Source organism: Ictidomys tridecemlineatus, chromosome 5 (assembly GCF_052094955.1).
Source record: "Ictidomys tridecemlineatus isolate mIctTri1 chromosome 5, mIctTri1.hap1, whole genome shotgun sequence".
Taxonomy (NCBI): Eukaryota; Metazoa; Chordata; class Mammalia; order Rodentia; family Sciuridae; genus Ictidomys; species Ictidomys tridecemlineatus.
The window spans coordinates 41,041,430-41,063,838 of record NC_135481.1 but is presented as its reverse complement, the minus strand read 5'-3'; the positions used below and the strand labels follow the sequence as shown (position 1 = coordinate 41,063,838).

The window sequence follows — 22,409 nt, the reverse complement described above, 5'->3', positions numbered from 1 at the left end:
TCTCTATTTGGAGGTTGACTTTTAGTTGCTATGAAACACAACTTTTTAGATAGAGGTTTATACATATGTCAGAGGAAAACACTTATTAATCACTCTCAGTGTTATAAGCCATCAAATATTGGTTTTATAAGTGATATTCCAATCTGTATCTTGTATTGTATTTCTTTCTTGGGCTATTTTCATCTTGAACTTTGTAGGTGCCACAGGAATGCAATGTTAGACTTGACCTTGGCTATCTATCAGATGATTGAAAATGAATCCCCCCCTCCCAAGAACAATGGCCATCCAATTTTGTCTTTTTTTCCCTGCTGAAAATTTTCTTGGCCAGGGTTGCCTTCTTGAAAAAAGTGTGATGTAGACAAAGATTTCCTCAACCGACTCCTCCTTGTGGTTCTTCAGCAATTCTGATGTGATGACCTCCTCATGATGACATTGACAAATAAATTTACTATTTTTAAATAATTTTAGATTTACAGAAAAATTGTTCAGATAGTAGAGAGAGTTTCCATGTACCTCAGGTCCAGTCCACTGCCCTCCTACTGTTTTCCCCCAAATCTTTTTATTGGTGCATTATAGTTTTATATAATGATGGAATTTGTTGTTACATATTTGTAAATACACACAATATAACTATATAATTAGGCTGATCTCACTCCCCAGCATTTCTCCCTCCCTTCCTCTCTCTTCTACCGTTAATGTACTATACCAACATGATATTTGTCACAATTTTAATAAACCAATATTGATATATTATTATTAACTCAGTCCCATAGTCCATATAAATATCATTGGCATTTACCTAATGCCTCTTTTTCTGTTCCAGGATCCTATCCAGAATGCCTTCATGTCTTCTGAGACCCCTTTTGCCATGATAGTTTCTTAGGCTTCCTTGTTTTCAATGATCTTGACAGTCTTAAGGAGTGCTGGACAGATGCATTGTAGGATATGTCTCTTACCTTTGTCAGATAATTTCTTCATGATTATGCTGGAATTGTGGGTTTTGGGGAGAAAAACCACAAGTGAAGTGCTACTTTCATTATATCAAGGCTACATACTATTAATATGACTTATCTCTGTTGATGTTGACCTGGTCACCTGGTTCAGATAGTCAGTTTTCTGGAAAGCAAAGATACTCTTTTTCCTCACTTTTCATACTGGATCTTTTGAAAGGGAGTTCTCTAAGCATGGCCTGCACTTAAGGAATAGAAAATTATGTTTCCACAAGGACAACTAACAATATAAATCATTTAGAATTTTTCTGCATAGGAGATTTACCCGATGATATTTGACAGCTCTGATTAGCTGTCCACACACTAGGTCTTCTTCAGATTATATCCAGGCTTAAATCCTTTCTCAAATGATTTTCTGACATGAAACTTATTCTGATGTTCTACTCTGTACCGGATTTGATAATGTCGAGTTCCCCTGATGAACTCTCCTGATCTTACATGGTAAACAGGTTAGAGTGTTACCCTTTCCAGATGTAGAGAGAGATTTAACCAAAACTTTATGCAGAAGACCTTTAAGCAAAGGAATTTTGTCCAGAAAGAACCTAGTTATGGACAAGCTGTGATAACTTCTTCTCCTCTGACTCCATGAATTAGGCTTATGTTAGTCATTCTTTCTCCTCCTAACTCCCAAGCTGTTTCTTGGGTCCCTTTCCATTATTTCTTTTTTTCTTTATTCTTTCTTTACTCATAGGTGCCTCTCAGGGCTTAGTCCTTGACCTTTGTAGACAATATCTACTCTAGCATGAATGATGGTACCAGGTTACCACCACTGCCTCTAGAATCTGTATTTCTAGCCCAGCTTTCCCCCAGGATCATCTAATCCACACATTTATGTATTTATTAGACATTTTCATGTGCTTGTTGCAAGGACAACTTCAAATCCAACATATCCAGAAAAGATTTTGTGATTATTTTTATCTGTCCTGTTTCTCATCTTACATTTCCAAATCTTGTTGATGATACCATTACCTATGGCTTCTTCCTGGAGAGGAATTTTTTGATACTATGTGAGCCCTCTTCCCCACATCATCTCCCATATCCTCAGTTTGTCAACAAGTTAAATTATAGATCTTTCTAATTTGTCTCCTACCAATTCTCTTACTTTAAGTCTTTGTAGTATCTCATACAGTTCCCTTCTCACTAATCTTTTCTTAAAATTCAGACCTTTATCCCTTTTACTCTTTTCTCCACACTATAGAGAATCTTTCAAAGATGACAAATAGGTTCTCCACACTACCAAAAATTCCATCCTGAAGGACAAATCTGGTATGCTGACCACTGTTCCAAGCCAGTTGAACAGGTTTGTGCTTGTTCTGTGGGCTACATTAGGCACCATGCTGTGAGACAGAAGAAGGCAAATCTGCCCATGGAGGAGAAGAGTGGGGAGTACTCACACTGCTCTGCCTACTTGATAGGAGAGTTAAGCAATGATAAAATGGGAGACTGTAGACAAATGCCTCTAAAATGTAATACTCCACGTAGGTTCCTTGATACTTGGAAAGCTGCTGATCAGTCTAAATAGTTCATTTTGTTCTTGTATTGTAATTTTCTTCCACATTTACTGAATTAACTGTAGTAATTGGCAACTTTAATTCTGTTGTCCTCCAAAGCATTTTTCTCATTCTTTTATGAAAAGATTATATATTATATATGTATTTTAGGTTGTATGTTCCAATTGAGTAGACACTGTGCTTGGTGCAAAGTCCATCATTCTACCATGAATGTACAAGTATCCAATGAAAAGAATAGTTGCTTTAAAGTTGGTTGAGAAATTATCCACCTGGGTAGAATGAGTTTACCTCTGTTTCACGAAGTCTTATAAAAGCCAAGTGGTAGTAATCCTTATGCTTTTAGTTGCCACTGGAAAGATGAGACTGATGAACATATTTTAATAATAATAACACCAATAATATTTTTTATGTTCTTATATTGTGCTAAGCAAGGTACAAAGCCCTATGCAAGGTACAAAGCCCTATATTGACTCATGTAATTCTCAGAACAATCATATGAGGTTGATCCCATTATTCCCTTTTGATAATTAAGAAAACTGAAGCTTAAAGACTAAGCAATTTATCTAAGGTTATAGAATGAGTAAGTGACAGAGCAGGGAGACCAACTCAGGCAGGCTGATCACAGAATCCACACTCTTAATTACTATGCTTGATAATAAGAACAATGATGTAAAAATCCCTTAATTTTATAGTTTTTATAGAACACTTTTGCATAGATCACAATCACATCTTAATGACTCTGGCAACTAGGGTGGAGGGAGGTAAGTACTATCATTCTTGGATGTCTAATATCATACTATGGGCTTTTAATCCTTGATCATAATCCAGCTAGTGTTGCAATTAGTTTATATGTGCTGGCCTTTTATCCCCCGAAGTATCTTATTCATTGTATATTTAATTGCATTTTCTCCAATGATTTCTATTTTCATATCTTTTACATAGTAATATCTTACTGAATTTAATTCCTCAGTATGGATGAATAAATGAAATACTAGAGAATTAATGAGAGCCAACAAAATTCATTTTCCACACAAATTGTGGAGATTTATTTTTTTTTAAAATCCCTTCTTCTATAGGTATCTACCTTATCTACTATTCATATATTTATTAAAAAAACCTCACAGTCATCTGAGCTGATGAGGGAAGAAAAAGCAGGAATTAATGACATTCAGGTAACTTTAAAACTGCATGTTTTCAACGAATGCAAATTCCTTCCAGTGATAATGGGGTATCATCTTTATTTTCATTTCCTATTGGTCAAGTCTCATCAGACAGTTATAGAAGTACAGCATTTCAGTTTTTCTCTTTAGTCTTAATTTGTGAGTCACTGAAAGAATGAATAACCTAAGTAAGAAAAGGTTGAAATTGATGAGAAGAAGAAATGACAGAGAAAACAAATTGGCTAATGGAAAACTGGCAGTGTCTGTATCTGCCTTTCTCTGGTAACCGAGAACCTTACCCTACACTTCCTCCATCCACAGAATGGGTTGGAGGAATCTCTGGGACTCTGGATGTCAGGGCCTAGACCAACAGCCATTTAAGAGATTGGCCATCCTCTTGCAGACAGGCTGGGTGAGTTCTCATGGTGTCAGGAGTGACAGCCATAGCAATGAGAGGCTCAGTGAACAGCGCAAGAATTGAACTTGCTTGGTAGAGAAATATTGTACCTGGATTCCAACTATTGGCAGTGCAATTTGTTTTGTGAATTTGGAAGTTATGTTACTTCTCAAATTTTAATTTTTTAAAAATATTTATTTTTTAGTTATAGGTGGACACGATGTCTTTATTTTATATTTATGTGGTGCTGAGGATCAAACCCAGTGTCTCACGCATGCTAGGTGAGCGCTCTACCTCTGAGCCACAATCCCAGCCCCTCAAATTTTAGTTTCTTTATTTTTGAAAATGGGCTTAATAATGAACATAATCCAGAGTTATTATGAAGATTAGAAATAATATATGGAAGGCCCAATGGAGGGCAGATGGCTTGTATTCTATATATGTAGCTGTTGTTAATCTTACGTTTTGCAGCTTAAAAACCAATGTCAATGGCTGCCTTAGTCATATACTAGCCACTGGTTCCACGCTCATCTTTCATTTAATCTTCTCATAATGAAAGTCAAGATCATTAGGAAAACAAAAATTCTTCTGAGACTTAGGCAGTGAGTTTCTGAATTTAGTCCAATCCCCAAAGCACCTATGTTTTTAAACATGGCCCTCGCAGAGTGTGATTTCATCTACTCTAAGCTTCTCTAAGGCCAGGGCACATGAGGGCAAATCCAGGAGCATGGAACCTGCCAACCTCCTCTGCCCCCTTGTCCCTGTCTATGATTCTTGCCCCACCCTAACCTCTGGGCTAGTATGACCTCTGTTTTTCACTCCACATTATATTTGGCATTTTTATCACCAGCGCTTGGGCAATTGGGAAAAACTCTTTGGCTGGAGCTGGGCATTATTTCCTAAGAGTTTCCCTCAGTCCACTGTTTGAAGCTCGCCTGGGTGAGAGTGGGTGGTTTTGACAGCTGCAGGGAGAGGTGCTGTGTCCCGGGTGGGATGGGTGATGAATACACCATAAATCCCCAGTATGCCTCGAGCATAAATCTGAGGGCTGCGCAAGTTCTGAGGCAAGGAAATTGGAAATAGGGAGCCAGGTAAACAGACCTGAGTCAACAGGAGCAAAGAAACATCTCTTGTGGTCCTGCCATGCACACCTCGGGCTGGGTTTTCAGAGTTGGATGGCTGGCTTCTTTGGAGTCATCTTTGATTTTTATGGTTTTGTGAGGTTTGGGAAAGAAAATAAATGCAAGGCAAGGGTGGGACTCCTTCTTTCAGCGGCCAGAGCAAATGCTCGTAGCACTGTGGCACCCAGCAGTTTACAGACAGCTCAATGCTGTCGCCTTCTCCCTCCACAGAAGTGAGGAAAGGCCAGCTCAGGAAAAGACCAGCTGCCCCATGGGTCACTGGCAGGCAGGAGTCTGGGTGCAAACAGAATGCCCTGGTTAGCCACTAATTGGCGACATGATATTGGGCCTCTTGATTTATCTAAATTTCAGTTTCCTCATTTGAAAAATGGACATGATACCTATATCCTATGTACCTCAGAGGCTCAAGTGAGATTAAAGATGTCAAGTAATTTTGGAAAATCCCTTATCTTTTGAAACTGTCAGACTTTGGGCAAACAATTATTATTATTAATAATAAATACCTATTCACTACTAAGTGATTTTTAGGTACTTGGCACAATGACTTAGAAGATTGGCTACAACATTTGCAGGATTCAGTGCAAAATAAAAATAGGAGTCTCCAAAGAAGGAAAAATGAAGTTAAAGGGACTAACACGGAAAGCTCTTTCCTGCTTAGTCTCTCTCTACCTGTCAGTTTTGTTTGTATTTGCTATTTAATTTCATACTCCTTTGGGTACGGACATACTTGCTGAGTGAGTATAGACCTTCATAAGCCTCCTGGGGCCGCGGCTCCACAGTTTTGTCTGTGTGTGGAATTTGTGTGTGGATGTGTGGTTCATCAGCTGCTGGACTGATATGTCAGGTCCCAGTTGGGGTCAGGGAATCAGTTGAAAGAGGCATCTTCCCTTCTTCAGTCCAGGGTGGGCAGGTGACACTGCACTGTGACCCTCAGCACATACAGATGTGATGTAGCGTGGCCCAGTAAACATATTCTGGCTCTGCCATCCACAGGCTGGGATGGAGTCACCATGCCTCATTCTGGCTCACCTACAACTAACCCTTATCCTCCCTGTACCAGCACATAGGATGCCATTGGCTGCAGGGAGGGTGGCAACCAGATAGAGCCCATGGCACCATATAGTGTGAAAGTGGGTGGCTAAAAACTTGTCTTGGGAGGCAATGGGAGGCAAAACCACAGCTTTGCTGAGAGTACAGACCTGCTGAGGTAAGCTTCATAGTTCTTTTAGACCTGACTTATGAAACATAAAATTCAGAGGCAACATTATTAAAAACTTCAGAATTTGACTGCAGCGCATTAAACTTCTCTGCATGGTGGGGTCGAATTTGAGGTCAAGTTTGAGTCCAGTATATCTTAAATGAATCCAATAGGAGCTCTCTATACCAATGTGTAAATTATGTGATTGAACCCTGCTGGTCCTAGTTAGTAAACCAATACTTAGGGGTCACAAAACCCCTCAAAGAAAATAGTCATGGTGTATACTCTTTCCAACAAAGAACATTATTCTAGCCACCCTGCATTGTGTGATGAGGAATCTAACCCACAGGGTGGTTGCTGACACTTCTCAGTCAATTATAGTCACGCACAGAACCATTCAGAAAACAGTTATTGGGGACCTGTCTTAGACAAGGATTTTGGATGGCACTTTTGGGGACTATGCATGTGCTTAAGATCTGACCTTTCCCTCATGGAAATTATTTCTGCCAGGAAACTTATAAATACTATCTTTAATGCAAGGCCAGTAATGAAAACTGTTCTACAAAAATAACCACTGTGGTATAGGGGGAGATTCAAAGAAGAGAGGCCACGTGGCAGTGGTGAAATGAGGCTTCCTGGCTGGGTGCTATTTAAAATGGTCTCATATGAAGGTTATTAGGAAGATTATTAGATCATATGGGGGAGGTGAAGGGAAGCAACAACAAAGGCAAATCCATAATGGTTGGAAAAGCCTGCAGCCTGTTCTGGAAACAGTCCACCTCCATTCCAAGCATGTGTTTCCATGTCCTCACCTAACCCTGCTCCTTGGCCACATTTTATTGATCTAGAGGTATGCCCCTCCGGGATCCTTTTTTTTCCTCATTCATTTTTCCAAACAGATTCTGAGAATGAGGATCTCTCTTTCAGCTGCAGAAGCTGTGGGTTGACAGTCCTGGAACTTAAGGTGGTAGTGTTTTCTGACATATGGGAATACCATATGCCCATATGCATAGAGAAAAGGGAGGTGACAGATAAAGAAGCAGAGGCAGGAGGTGGGAATGCAGGGGACAGGTCACTCACTTTCATATTTCTGGTTCTTCCCATGGACCAACGATTGCATCAGCCTTCTGCTCAGCATCCCTCTTTTCCTTTGTCCATCCTATCAATCTTTCTCTTACCTTGGATGCTTTGAGGTATGTTGTATCCCTTGAAATCTAGAGATTTCTTTCAAATTCAAGGGCTATTGCAGCGGTTCAGGAGTAGACTCAGGAAAGTCTGCTGTAGGGGAGGGGTTGGATGGAGGGCCTTTATGGAGATGCACACGATGAGACTGAGCTGTTGGGATGTGGCAATTGTGAAGAGATGGTGGATGACACCAGATGTCAAGGCATCACTGGCTGGGGTGGGGGTATGGGTGTCACTGAACACAGGACTGTGATAAGGTGCTTTAGGGAAGAGGATTAGGCTAGTTTTGTGTCCTAAGGATTAATAGCTGTCCAGGCATCCACAATCATATATTTAAAGCTTTCAGAAGTATTAACCTTGTGCCACAGATGTGGGCCCGAGTGAATGGGTTACGTGCTCAGGCTCTGAGTCAGGCTCGCTTGGGTATGGCCCCTGCTCAGCTGCCACTGCCTGTGTGACTGTGGATAAGCTACTCTCCCTCCATAAGCACCATTTATTGCCTGAACAATGGAATGATAGCTAACTCAAGATTGTTATATGGATTAAATGAGAAAAGGTCCCAGAACCTTAGGACAGAGTGAATTCTGTTAATCTTTGCAAAGACAAAATATAAAAATCTTATAGATTATTGGGCCAAGAATTTTATTTCTGAAAAATCCTACTCTTCATATAGTATTAATACAAGAAAATTCAGGAAAGAAATCCTAATGTGTACTTGGAGTTTTAAAGTATTATACTAGTTTTGTTTGAAGAACAGTACACAAATATTGTGAACCATTTATACACAATGTATGTTTCACTAAGTCATAATTAATGTTTTATGCCCCATAACTTACTTAATCAAAATTTTAAAATTTCATAAGACATTAACAAGGTTTTTATGAAAAATGGGCTACCATGACCAGAGATTTCACAAAGAGCACATCTGAGCCAAGATCAGGGAATAACTTTCCTCTAAGAAACAATTCTACTCAAAACCAATGATAACAGAAGTAATTTAAAGTGATTATAACATTAAATGCATGATTGTGACCCTAAGTTGCCATTTAGTATGCTTTGTATCATAGAATGTAAAAACCATCCCTTCCACAAGGCGAGGCATGATAAATTGACACTTAAGACAGTCAAAGCTTCCTATAATTCAACCCACTCTTTTCTTTTCTTTTTTTATTTTTGGTACCAGGGATTGAATCTAGAGTTGCTTAACCACTGATCCACATCCCTAGCCTTTTAAAATATTTTATTTAGAGACAAGTTGCCGAGGCTGGCTTTGAACTTGCAATCCTCCTGTCTCAGCCTCCTGAGCTGCTGAGATTATAGGCATGCACCACCACACCCAGTTTAACCCACTATTTTCTGGCTTTTTCTGTGTAAAAAGATAAACAGCCAGCACAGATTTCACATTTTTACAAACATATTACACTTAACATGTAAACATTGGGATGGGGTGGGATTCTCTCCTTCTAGAAAATGTTGTGTACCCAGCTACTAAAGTACTTGCATTTATAAAATAGGGGATCAAAACAGTCCTCTGGATTTTACAAGGGAGACGGGCCACTAGGATTAGGTATTAGATTTGGCTTCTTTATCTCCTGCTACCTAAGAGACTGAACTCTTTCATTTCTTTTTTTCTGCAGGTAAGTCCTTTTTAGTTTCTTAATTAGTTGCATAGCCTGTTTTGTCGTTTGTACCGTTTGGTGTGTCCTTTTATTTTGTCTAAAGGCTTTTTGCTGTCCTGCTGCCCTTTGGTGGCTTAGTTTCCACTGGCATGGGAGCTGGACATAGCTGAACACCTTGCTGCTCTGTTTGGATTCCTCCTCTCCTTTCCTGCCCCTTCAGTTGAATTCACCTTCTGTCAGACTGTCCTGTCAGATCTAGGTTCCCCCGGAAGACTATACTATAGAAATCCACTAATGGAAGCATAAGAAAAAACAGACAGGCAAATAATGGCTTAAAATATTTTTATAGTCCTGTACATTTGTTTGTATAGTTGTGGATTTCCAAGAATGTGGAGGAGGAGGAAAGGGAGGCAAAATTTACAGAGCAGTTGTAGGAAATAGACTTGCAAAGAGAAGAAATATGATCTAGAGGCTTTAACAAAACACACAGGGATGCTGCTATAAATAGCTGTGGTAGCATGTGGAGTCCATTAAGAGGAGTTCTGGGCACCTTGGAAGGTAGCTGCAAGAGCAGGCACACTCCAGGACGTACCCTTTCACGCAGACACTCACAGATGTCAAGAGTTTCCAAGGGCTCAGTCTCTGTGTCTGCTCAGAAGGAATAGTGACCACACCTTGCCCTTTGTGAGCCCTGGCTCCAAGTGACTAGAACTTGGAGAACAAATGGCTGGTGTGTTAATAGATCTAGCAGAGTGCTTTGGTCTTGGAACTTGGCATTTTTTTTTTTTTTTTTTTTTTTTTTTTTTTTTTTTAGTGCTGGGGATTGAACCCCAGGCTTTGCACATGCTAGGCAAGTGATCTACCACTGAGCTACATCTCTAGTCCACCATCTAATTTTTGTTTAAGCTTTCTCAGCTGTTTAATGTCATGCTAAAGTTTATACCAGTATATCAATTAGCAATTAAGTATAATGAACATAATATATAATGTTGGATGCCTAAAAGCAATAGTTCTGTATTAGCCTGACCCTAAAGGAAAGAACATACCAGTCTCCCTTAATTATTATTTGGATGCTCAGCTAATTCCTCCCCTTAGTTTTGGACCTTCCTTGCCCTTATCAGTCCATCTCATCAATCTTCCTTTAAACTCTTTTGGTCTCTATCTCTTGTGTTGTAGGAAGGGAATGAGGTTTCACAGACCAGAGTTCATTTCTTTATGACTCTTGCTAAATCTTGAGTAATTTCCAGCTACCATAACCATTTAGAAAGAGATTACTAAATGATTGATGAGTGTTATGTTGTTATGTATGTTAACTATGAACTATTAGAACCATAGGTGAAAGATATGGGCAAACATTTAAATTGTTTAAGGGTGTATTTGTTTTCTGTTACTAAAACAAATACTTGAGATAATTAGATTATAGAGAGAACAGATTAATTGGACTCAGTTTTAGAGGTTTCTGTTCATGATCCATTGGCTCTGTCACTTTGGGTAAGACAACACATCACGATGGGAGCACATGGTGGGCCAAATTGCTCATCTCATGGTCAGAAAATGAAAGAGAGAAAAGGGAAGGGACAGGGATCCTGCATTCCTCTGAAAGGCACACCCCTAATGAACTAAAGATCTCTCACTAGGCTCCACCTCTTAAAGGTCCCATCACATCCCAACAGAGCCTTACTGGGGATCAAAACTTTCACTTACGGGTCGAAATAGCAAGGGATGTTACAGGAGTTAGCTGTATTTATCCTGTGGCTGCCGTCCCTGCTTCTGTTGTATTGTGAAGGGATTACATCTTCAACTTTTTGAACATTATATTTATCTGTTCATTTTCATCATTCATGGCACGATTATTATTATTTATTTTTTTTTGAAAGGGAGAGTGATGTAGCGGGTAGAGTGTGGGTAGGAATCAAATAGAATTGTTTGAATCCCTCATCTGCTAATGAATTCTGACCTTTGGCTGTTTTCTTAATCCCTGATTCTGTTTCTTAGTCTATAGAGTGGGAACAATATCACCTACCTTGAAAGGCCTTTGAGAGGTCATGTAAGTAAATGTCTTTTAAACACTCAAGTCAGTGACCGGAGCATAATTATCAATTAAGTGTTAGTAATAATGTTTTTGTTTTTCCTCTAGAATATTTGCTCACTGTTTTTGGAGAGGAATAAGTATGTTAGATTTCTACAGGAAAAAATTAGACTAAAATACCACACTTGAAGAAATTTCAATTACATTTAAAGATTAAGCACAATTATGCTAACTTAATTTAACCTAAATGAAATAATAATGATACTGATCCAGAGCCTGGCACATAGTAGCCATGCAATAAGCATCCATTTATTTTTCTTATTCTTTAGAAATTTTCTAAGCAAGAAAGAGAAGTTGGCATTGTTATATTTCTTGCTAGTAGAACATTGTAGTATTGTAATAGAATGTTCAAATGTTATTATTGCATTTAAACTTTTGCCAGAAAATAAACATAACAATCTCTCTGTTTTAGGATTTTGTATCTTAATCTTACCCTCTTTCTAATTCCCAGATAATTCTACCTTAATTTTAAGCCTGTGATTCTGTTTCATTCCTGCTATTATCTCAGGAAGCTTAGCACATGCTGAACTTCTAAAACACTGGAGTTGTGGTTCTTTGTCCTTTAATGACTGTTTTTTAATTTAATTTTATTTTTATTCTAGCTTCCTACTTGCATGACCATGGAAAACAAAGACATCCAGAGATGTCCTCATGACTTTTCCACTGATGAGCTGTTAGCATTATCTTAATGCCATGATCTCGATTTTATAATAATCCTTTTAGAGAAAGCTGCCATCCATTCTTTTACTCTCCTATCCCTCATATCTATGGCACCCATTTAGAAACAAAATTCCCATATGTGATACACAGACTTTGAAATGATATGTAAGGATATTGTCAAAGGCCAAAGGAAGCCAGAATAATCAAGTTGGTTACTCAAAAATGCCAAATCATTTTAGTTTCTTTCAAGAATCTAAAATAAGCATTGTTATTATAAAGGTTGACTCATATTTGTACACACATGATGGGACTGAGCTAGGCAAACTCTAGAGACTAAACTTTTCACAGGCTTTGTAATTTTGTTATTGACGTGGCACCATATTTAACAATGTCCAATCTCATATTTTTTTAATGAACGCCCAAAATATATCTTTCACATATTGAGGTTAAAATTAATTGATTTTGGGGTTGTAGAGTGGATAAAAATTAGTAAAATGGAATCATCCCTTCATCATTTGCATTTTCTGAGCATTCACAATGTGTAAGCAGTGTGCTAGCTCTGAGGATGGGAGTGAAGGCTGATGAAGAGCTGGCAACCAAGGGGGTAAGGCAGACCCAGCTGGCCTTCCCAAAAGGTATTTCTAGTTGCTCTCTGGGTCACAGTTTTACAAAGATATTCATTGTGCACAGTTACAGTGGGTGGTGTTGGGTTGGGCAGGAGGGCTGTCAATTTAAAATGTTCTCTGCCACCTGTGGAGAACAGAGACATCTAGAGATGTCTTAATGAGTTTTCAGTTAGTGACTTGTTTGGTATAGAATTAGTGTATGTACAAGGCAAATGTAGTCTGGTGCCAGGTCAATAACTTGGATTTATATGCCCATATGTTTGATATTTCCTTCAGGGTCAGGAAAGGAGGCCTGTTCTAGGAGAATTATAATGCAGTAGGTTTTAGTCATTAGATGTCCCAGCATTGCCATTGCCTATTACGACCACTTCTGGTATCCCAAAGGAAAAGAATGTGGATTCATAGAATTTTCTGTCTGATTCTTCAGTAGTGAAAGAGATTTGAGAAAGAATAAGGCAGTCTTGAGCCCCAATGATGAGGACAGTATTTAAACCCACTTAATCTCTCTAATTCTTAGAGTTAATGTAAGCAGAACTTTTACAAGGGCCTTTGGAAAAAAATTTATTATGTCCCTTGTATTTTTAAGGAGATGGTCATTAAGGAATCTTTTATCCTTTAACTTCTTTGGTACTCACCAAATCCTTAGTGAGAATCAAGAACCTACCCTTTGAATGATTTTCGGTGTGAGCAGAGGAGTTACTATAAATCATGTCTAAAGGGAAACCTTTTTGCCAAGGGTAGATCTGGTGGTCCCTTTTAAGAACCTCGTCCATGTGCTACAGGGAGGATCCCCCAGATTTTTAAAGTGCAGACCAGATACGCTTTGATGAACACATTACTGTCACAGAATAGGAAAAGACAATAGGTCAATTGATAATTAATATTTTCTAAAAAAATTTTTAGTTGTATATGGATACAATACCTTTATTTTCTATTTATTCTTATATGTGCTGAGGATAAAACCCAGTGCCTCACACATGCTAGGTGAGCACTCCACCACTGATAATTAATATTCTCTGAATAGCTTTGCTGACTTGCTATGTTTGTGTTTGGGGCCTGCTGACCCAATGGTCATTTCTAGATATTTCTGTCCAAAGAAATATTATAGTTTCAACAGTTTTCCTCAAAAATTTGAAAGCTGTTTTTTAAAAGTCATATTTCTTTTGTCTATGTGCCTGTGACTGTATGTTTATGTATGATTTCCCTGATTTGTATTATAGTTATGCATTATTTTAAGTAATAAGTGATGAATTCTCTGGGAGTTTACTTCTGTATCTTTCGATAGCTTTGGCATAGTGAGACTACTTTTCTTTCTTTGTGAAAGCATCAGGCATCTTTAAAGAATAGGAGAGAAAATAATGAGGGCACACACTTGAGAACATGGTGGTGATGGTGGTGTGAGAAGAGGACACGTGTCTCACCCTTTTATTTTAAAAATAGGCATGGGGGACATGTGTAACCTGAATGGGATATGAAGTCTCAAGCCTTTATTTTCAAGGTGTAAGTTGAATGGTGAAATCTTTGTTGTTGTTATTGTTGTTGTTGTTGTTGTATCTCAGACTCCGAGATTAGTGAAGTTCAGTGTTGCTTTGGAATCTGTGGGGGATGCCAAAGTCGTATGTTGGCCCCTGACCTCCATCAGTTAATCATTCAGGGAAGAATCTGAATCTAATTGCCTTGAAATCAACAGATAAAAAGTCAAGAAAATCCTTCAAGAGTCCAGGAAGAGAATGATGAACAAGGACAGCATAAGTTGAAAATATTTTAAAATGAAGACTCCAATATCAGTTTAAAAATAAATGGCACTTGGACAAGTGAAGGAGAGGAAAGGGCATTCCATGAAGGGATTGAGGATGTGGTAGTGGGGTGTGCCCAGCTCAAGGTAATCTATTCTCATAAATTTTAGTCACTTTCAACAAAGTGTACATCTGTATTCATTGGAAGGGTGAGTGTGGGTCAGTACCACTGCGGTACACATCCCTTCCCATTGAAAATACTGCGGAGTTTGTGGATGTTGTGTCACAAAAGTTATTGACTGGACAGAAGTTCATCACACATCAGCTAAGTTCAGTTTTTCAGCCCTGATCTGGACTTTTTCTATATTGTACAACTTACTGGATACTTGCTATGTGGTGTAGGTACACCCTGAGTTGAAACAGAGCTGGGGCCAGGATCTTTGACTGGCATATGTTTAGTTTTTGGCCAACCTGGTGTCACTTTTAAATTTTAAAAAGAGGAAGAACAGTTCTTGGCTTGAATTTAGTATTCTGTTTCTGGACTTAATGCTGGTGCATGTGGCTAGCAGCTTGATTCAAACATCTTCATTCAGCTGGTAGGAGCTTACACACTGTACAGAAGTTGACAAAATAATCCCTCAAGAAAAAAAGGAAAAAAAAATGCATCAGAGCCAGTTTTAAAGATTGAGAGTTAGCTTCAAATAAAAACTGTCTACATGGTCATTCTCATTTAACAGGAATTGTAAGGATTTTAGATAGTTTTAGATGATAGCATCAAAAAAGGCTTTAGTTATTCTAATGTAGTATGCTCAATATTTCCTCATGATGTGTAAGTATGTGTGGGTGTATAGTGTTTCTGTGTGTGTGTGTGTGTGTGTGTGTGTGTGCGCACTTAGAAGGGGATTGATGGTCCTTTAGTGTGGTTTCTGCCAACTGTGGCAGCATTTCTGGCTAAGTTCTTGGGAGTAAGATTTGGTGACAACTGGCTTTTGAGCTGAGGAGAATTAGCCCATGTCCTATTCCCGGTCTATTTGGCTTCACGAAACATCAGTAATTTTCCCTCAAAAGCAACATAAATTGGGTTCCCTTTGTCCCATGGTGAAGGGCGATTTGTCTAAATCTCTATTTCATGACCAGAGACACCAGTGAGTGGCAAAGACAGAGTCTCTGCTGTGACCCTGACACTGGTCTATGGCCCCATTCTTTGAGTTCATGTTTGAAGTTGGAGCTCAAGAAAACACCCAAATTATCCATTGCCAGATGGATAATAAACACAGATGCTGTACCTATTTATAATGTGAGTCTTGTTTCTTGACAACCTTTTGTTTGCAATCTTTAGACAAATGCCTACAACAGTCAGGTGTGCATCTATTTTGCTCTTCTTCAGAAGGGAGAAGGGCATAGTTTGCACCGGGCTGGAATACCTGCCCATCTTTCACCTACACACAGCTTTTGAATGCCTGAGGAACAGGTAAGAAATTCTTTGGCATTTTTCTGCTCTAAGGCAGGTTTGAGGGTAAGAGCTGTGAGTCTCTGTAGTTCACTCTGTTTTTCAATGAATCCTTTCAACAGTTGGCTCAGAGTAAAGAAGAGAAGTTACACAGGAAGTGGCATGCTCTGCTGCTCTGTACCACACCTTCTCCAAAGCCAAAATATTAGGAATTCACTAGGATTTTGGATTGGCAGACATTGCTATGTCTCTGAAGGGAGGCAGTACAGACAACTGACAGGAAGCTGAACTCCTGCAAGTGCCCAGAGCCAGTGTGTCTTGCTCCATCTATTTACCTAGTCTTTTCAAGGAGGTGACATGAGGATTTGGAGCATAGAAATCTGAATTCTGAGCTCTGCCCCTTGCTAACTGTGTTCTCTGGCACATGTTATGATATCTGAGCTTCTATGTGTTTATTAGTTTTCCATCACTGTGACAAAATAACCTGAGAAAATCAACTTAAAGAAGAAATGATTTATTTTGGCTCAAAATAACTTTGGTTTCAGAGGTTTTAGTCTACCATTACTTGGTTCCATTTTTTTCAGGGACCATGGTGAAACAGAACATCAGGACAAGGAAGGTGTGGTAGAGAAAGCTGCTCACCTCACAGCAGCCAGAAAGGTGAGAGAAAAAGAGAACAGAACGGGAGGTGGAGGAGGTGGTGGGAAGTGGGTAGGGACAAAATATATTTGTGATAGACACACCCCCAATGCTTACTTCCTCCAATTAGGCCCTACCTCCCCATAACCCATTAAGTTATAAATTCACAAATAGATTAATCCATCAATGAGATCAGAACCCTCATGAAACAATAACCTAAAGGCTCCACCTCTGAACATGGCTACATTAGAGACCAAGCTGTCAACATATGGTTTTTTGGGGGGACATTTCAGATTCAAACTATAATATTCTGTGTCTTTACAAGTCCAAGAAGGGGTTTGGACACTTTTCTAAGGACACTTTAGTTGTGAAATTCTATGATATGACTAAAATTGTGGGATCAGGCAAAGAAAGATTCCCCCTAGGGAAAAGCTGGAGGGCAATAGGCTGCCACAAAACTTTAAGAGACTATCCAGGTCTCTTTGACTTTTTGCCTTTGATCTCACTTATCACCACCATCATTTCCTTGCATTTCTACTTGTTTGCTGTGTGATCTTAGGCAAAATATTTTGACTTCTCTAGTTCTCTATTTTCTTTTCTATAAATTGGAAACAACAATAACATCCATATAATTTGTCGTGGTGTTTTTATTTTGAGGATCAGATGGTTGTAGATCTGAAGCACAGGGCAGGCTCACAGAGGTAGGTCCTCCATAAATGTGAATTTTTCCCACTTTCCCCTTTCTCCCCTAATTTGTGAAACCCAGCAAGAAACTGGGCCTTTCTCTGAAGAATTTGGTTTAGTCTGGATGTTCCAATAGGTGGTGTCCAATTAAAAAGTCAAAAGTAGCATCCAAGACATCACTCAGCCTCTTTAGAGCAGGAAAGTGCCAAGGCAGAGACTTTTCTCCATGTTCCCCAGGTATCTATCCTAAAGCTGTGTAGGTGAAGATGGGAGGGTACTCCAGATGGGTGCAAGATGTGCTTCCCTCATGGCTCCCTACCTCCTGAATCTTATGCCCTCCTAGAGACTTCCTGTCCCCCATCTCTGCAGAGTCTTCTCTGGTTAAGGAAAATAACCTTTTTCATGTATGAGCTCTCTCACACTTACCTAGTCTGGGAGCCCACATTTCAATCACTCCTGAAATATCTTCTGTATTTCAATTTGGAATTTTGGATTCACATACGTTCTTGCATTTTAACCGTGCACCTTTCCCTTTTCTGCTCATCTATATGGCAGATTGTGTGATAGCAGGGAGCTTTGTTTCCTGTGGCTCCCTGCACAGAGCAAGTGTCACACAAGTAATTTTACACTTTCCACTTGTTCCCATGGTAGCACTTGAGTCTTCTTTCACACCATAGTCACCACCCTTTGTTAGCATCTAGTTTTCTCAATAGTCAGACCCTCTGTTTCTTTTTATTATAAGGTTAATGAGCCTTCAAAATTTGAGCTTGAGCTACTCTCAGGAAGATTATTTTATGTTTCTCTTCTTTTTACATGTCAAAGTGAGCCATGCTTTCCTTTCTCTTGCCTTCTGGATACATTTCTAAGGCCTCAATCTTAATCTCTCTTCCAAGACTTTTAAAAGTGCATAATACATTAACCTCCCAATAATGAGAGCTTTTCTTTAACAATGAATGTCACAAACCTTTGATCCCTTTCCACACTCCAGAGCTTCATCATCCATGTCAAGAATTCCCCCCAAATTGAAAATATCAATCACACAAATCTGTCTCCATTTGACGTATTCTCCATAGTCAAGTCCAAGCTGCTGTCTTAAAAGTTGTACATTCCTCTAAAGCTAAATGCTACAAGAAATGCAAAAAACACCCTTGTGTTGGCATGACCCCACCTCTCTTTTCTAATATGGGCTTATTCAGCACATTGGCTTCTGGCTTCCGGGCCACTATGTGGCCTTTCTGAAACAGAGAGGCATCTTCAAGGCGGCCTTGTCAAAGGCCAAGGACATTTTTTCGGCAGAGACTCTGAGCTTGTTGCCACATAAACAAATAGAAGGAGTTCACTTCAGCTCCTCCAGTGTTTTGGAGTAACAGCAAGTGCTAAGAGGGAGGCAGAAGCCAACACCGCCTCACAGGGCAGCTAGAAGCCCAGAAGGAAGCTGCCTTGTTGGCTCTGGCTCCACACTCAGGGCGAGGCTGCGAGCGAGTGTCAGCCGTGAAGGAACGTCTGGAAAACCTCTCGGCTGGACGTTTTGCCCTTGGACCCAGTGGCTGGATGATGTAGGAGTGAGGAGAATCTACCTTGGATGCGCCTGGGCAGTTCTCAGCCTTGGCTGCACAGGAAATCACCTGTGTGCTGTTAAAAATCGCCTGTTCTGAGCCCATCCAAGGCCCTTAGAATAGGAATCTCTTGGGGTGAGTTCCAAGCATGGGTGTTTTTGGAAAGGTCTCTAGGGAATTCTTCCATGCAGCCCCGATGAAGGATCACTGACTGATTGCTCAGAGAATTCAGGGTTTCTCTCAAGTAGCTGGACTGAGTTTTATTTTTCTTTCACTTCCATAGAATTTTTATTTTACATGTTTTATCTGTAAATATATATATTTTAGGTACACACACACATATATATGTATATATGTATGTATATGAAACTTACTATATATACTTTTTATACACTTTCAGTTGGAAAGGGTTTAGCTTGACTTCAATAATCAGCTTTTCCATCTTGTATAGTCTAGCAGTTAATAGCTGTAATATGTTGGCTTCTGTTGAGGTTTAGATATAAGTTGTTCCCCTAAAGATAATATGTAAGACAATGCAAGAAATTTTAAAGGTGAAATGATTGGAGTATGAGAGCCTTAACCTAATCAGTACATTAATCCACTAATATGGACTACGTGGGTGGTAACTATAGGCAGATAGAGTGTGACTGAGAAGATAGGTCACTGGGGGTGTTTCTTTCAGGTTTATATTTTGTCCCTGGTGAACCAGAACACTCCACTTCTGGATTGCCACATCCTGAGCTGCTTTCCTCCTCCACAACCTTTCAACCACATTGTCCTGCCTCATCTTGGACCCAGAGCAATGGAGTCAGCTATTTATGGATCAAGATCTCTGAAACTGTGAGCCAAATTAAAATTTTCTCCTCTAATTGTTCTTATCAGGTCTTCTGGTCACATTAATGAAAAAGTTGACTAAAACAATTTCCATACTTAAAACTGGGTGTCAGATGACTTTGGGCTAACTCTGTTATGTGCTTTTGACTATGATTTATAGCCTCTCTGAAGAATAGTTTCTTTACCTACAAAATGAGGAAGTCAGAGCTGGTGCCCTCCAACGTATTTTCAGCTCTAGCGTCAATTGATAACATTAATTATCACTAAACATTGTAGAGCAGGACCTTCAGAGGAAAAGGGAATGTCTTTCATTAACATGTTCAAATTAACCTCTTGATTAATCTATAGGTACTAAGTTAAGAACTTAATAGCATTAAAGTAAGATCAAAGCCTATCTTTGAACTTCCTGGATTCTTGACCCAGTTCTGTATATAAACTGTCCAGAAGAGACTAATTTTCATTTATAAATTGAGAAATTGCCTTTAGAATTCTAGGACTTTGTCTTCTAGCATGTGTTTTATGTAACAATAGTTTCCCCCCAAATGGGCCTTGATAAAAGGGCTCTGGAGCTAAATAGATTTGATAAAGTAAGTAACAATCTAACCTCTCTCTTAGTGCCTCATGATATACATTAATGTTAAAAGTGTTTGCATAATCCCTTAGTAAAGAACTCTGCTTCACAGTGTTCAATATACTTTGCCAAGCAAGCATCCATACTTCATTGACCAAGGAACTATATTCTCAAATTCAAGGAATGCATGTAGAGAAATATTCTCTTGCTTCTCTTACGAGTCATTCCTGTAATTAAAGGTATTTCTGATACCCTTAATTTCCTTGGGATGCTGATGCTATTGAAGTGTCTACCTCACCCATTCTGTGGATTCTTCACAGCCTCAAAACCCAAAGCTTAGGAAACTCTCTGTTTTTTTGGTTGTAAGCAGATTTGAACACTCTAAAGATCACTTGTAAAAAAAGAATGGAAGGAAAGAATTTATAAGCCTGAGAATTCATGTTTGGTGATTTAAGGCAGAAGATGAAAGAGAGAGATCTTCCAAGGTCCAAAGAGAGAGAACCTTCCAAGGTTCCCATATCTAGGAAGGTGGGTAGAACAGGCACATCAAGACCACAGGGTAGTATGTGAGAGTATCTTTTCCCCCCATCCTCCCCAACACTTATTATTACCTGTATTCTTGATATTTTGAGTTTTGTGCAGGGCAAGAGATACAGGTTAGATTTAATTCTGCTACATAGGGACTTCCAGTTTTCCCCACACCATTTGTTGAAGAGATTGTCTTTTCTCCAATGTATGTTTATGGTACAATTGTCTAGTATAAGATAACTATTTAAATGTGATTATCTGTGTCTTCTATTCTGTTCCATTGGTCTTCATGTCTGTTTTGGTGCCAATATCATGCTCTTTTTGTTACTACAGCTCAGTAGTATAGTTTAAGGTCTGGTATTGTGATGCCCCCTGCTGTACTTTTTATACACTGCTGGTAGAGCTGCAAATTGGTGGAACCCACTCTGGAAAGCAATATGGAAATTCCTTAAAAGACTTGGAATGGAACCACCATTTGACTCAGTTATCCCACTCTTTGTTATATACCCAAAGGTCTTAAAATCAGCATATTACAGTGATGCAGCCATATCAATGTAGCTCAATTCACAATAGCTAAGCTATGGAACCAACCCAGGCACCCTTTGACAGAAGAATGAATAAAGAAAATGTGGCGTGTAGACACGATGGAATATCATTCAGCCATGAAAATGAATGACTTTATGACTTTGGCTGGTAAATGGATGGATCTGAAGACAACATGCCAAGTGAAATAAGCCAGTCCCCCACAAACCAAAGGTCAAATGTTCTCTCTGAAATGCAGATGCTAACACACAACAAGGGGCTGGGGAACAATAGAAGTTCACTAGATTAGAGAAAGGTAATGGCAGGAAGAGAGGGAGGATGGGAATAGGAAAGACGGTAAAATGAATGGGATATAACTTTCTTATGTTCATATATGAATACATGATCAATGAAGCTCCATATCATGTACATCCACAAGAATGAGATCTTAATTAGAATAAGTTATACTCCATTATGTATAATATGTCAAAATACACTTTACTGTCATGTATACCTGAAATGAACAAATTAAAAAAAAAAGATTAGAGGGTAGGAGGCACTGTAGGTCCTTTTTCCTGACACCCAGGTTTTGTGATTCGACATTGATACAGACATTTTTTATTTCTAGGATATTATTTTTTCTTCTTCTTGGTGGTTTATTCTTGTTTAAAGTTTTTTTAAATTTGTTTTAATTAGTTATACATGACAGTAGAATGCATTTATGTACTTTGAAACATTATACATAGATGGGATATAATTTGTCATTTTTCTGAGTGTACATGTTGCAGAATCATATTGGTCATGTAGTCACATATACACATACAGTAATAATGTCTGTTTCATTCTACTCTCTTTCCTATCCCCACATCCCCTCTCCTACCCTCCCATCACTTCCCTCTACCTAATCTAAGGTAATGCTATTCTTCCATAGTGCCCTCCATCTTACTGTGAATTAGCATCCGCATTATTAGAGAAAATATTTGGCCTTTGGTTTTGTGGTTGTTCATTCTTCAAGATTACCAGGCTGGATCTAGAAGGAATCTTAGAAACCACAGAGTCCAGATATACCCAGCTAGTTTAATGTATAATGTCAACTCTAACATCAGCTGCCTGGAGCTCTGGACTGAGGACAGGTAGACTGAATCCTGACTCAACAGCTTAAAGTTCCTAATGATGACTGCCTTATGGAAGATGGCAAGAAGAGTCATGTGAGCAGAATATTTGCCATTTCTCTTGTAGGTGGGAAAATTGTGTGACTGGCTCCTTTCTCCTTTTTTTATTTATTGAGCATG

General features: G+C 39.0%; 1 protein-coding gene across 1 annotated transcript in view; it reads left to right on the top strand.

The window, feature by feature from the left end:
* LOC144377770 (uncharacterized) overlaps nt 1-22,409 on the top strand; it is a 176,210-nt gene that overhangs the window by 28,312 nt on the left and 125,489 nt on the right. Inside the window, exons 2-4 of the mRNA XM_078049854.1 lie at nt 15,673-15,804; nt 16,368-16,443; nt 19,345-19,502. Coding sequence (XP_077905980.1) covers nt 15,677-15,804; nt 16,368-16,443; nt 19,345-19,502 — 362 coding nt within the window. The 5' untranslated portion in view covers nt 15,673-15,676. The remainder of the gene's footprint in view (nt 1-15,672; nt 15,805-16,367; nt 16,444-19,344; nt 19,503-22,409) is intronic.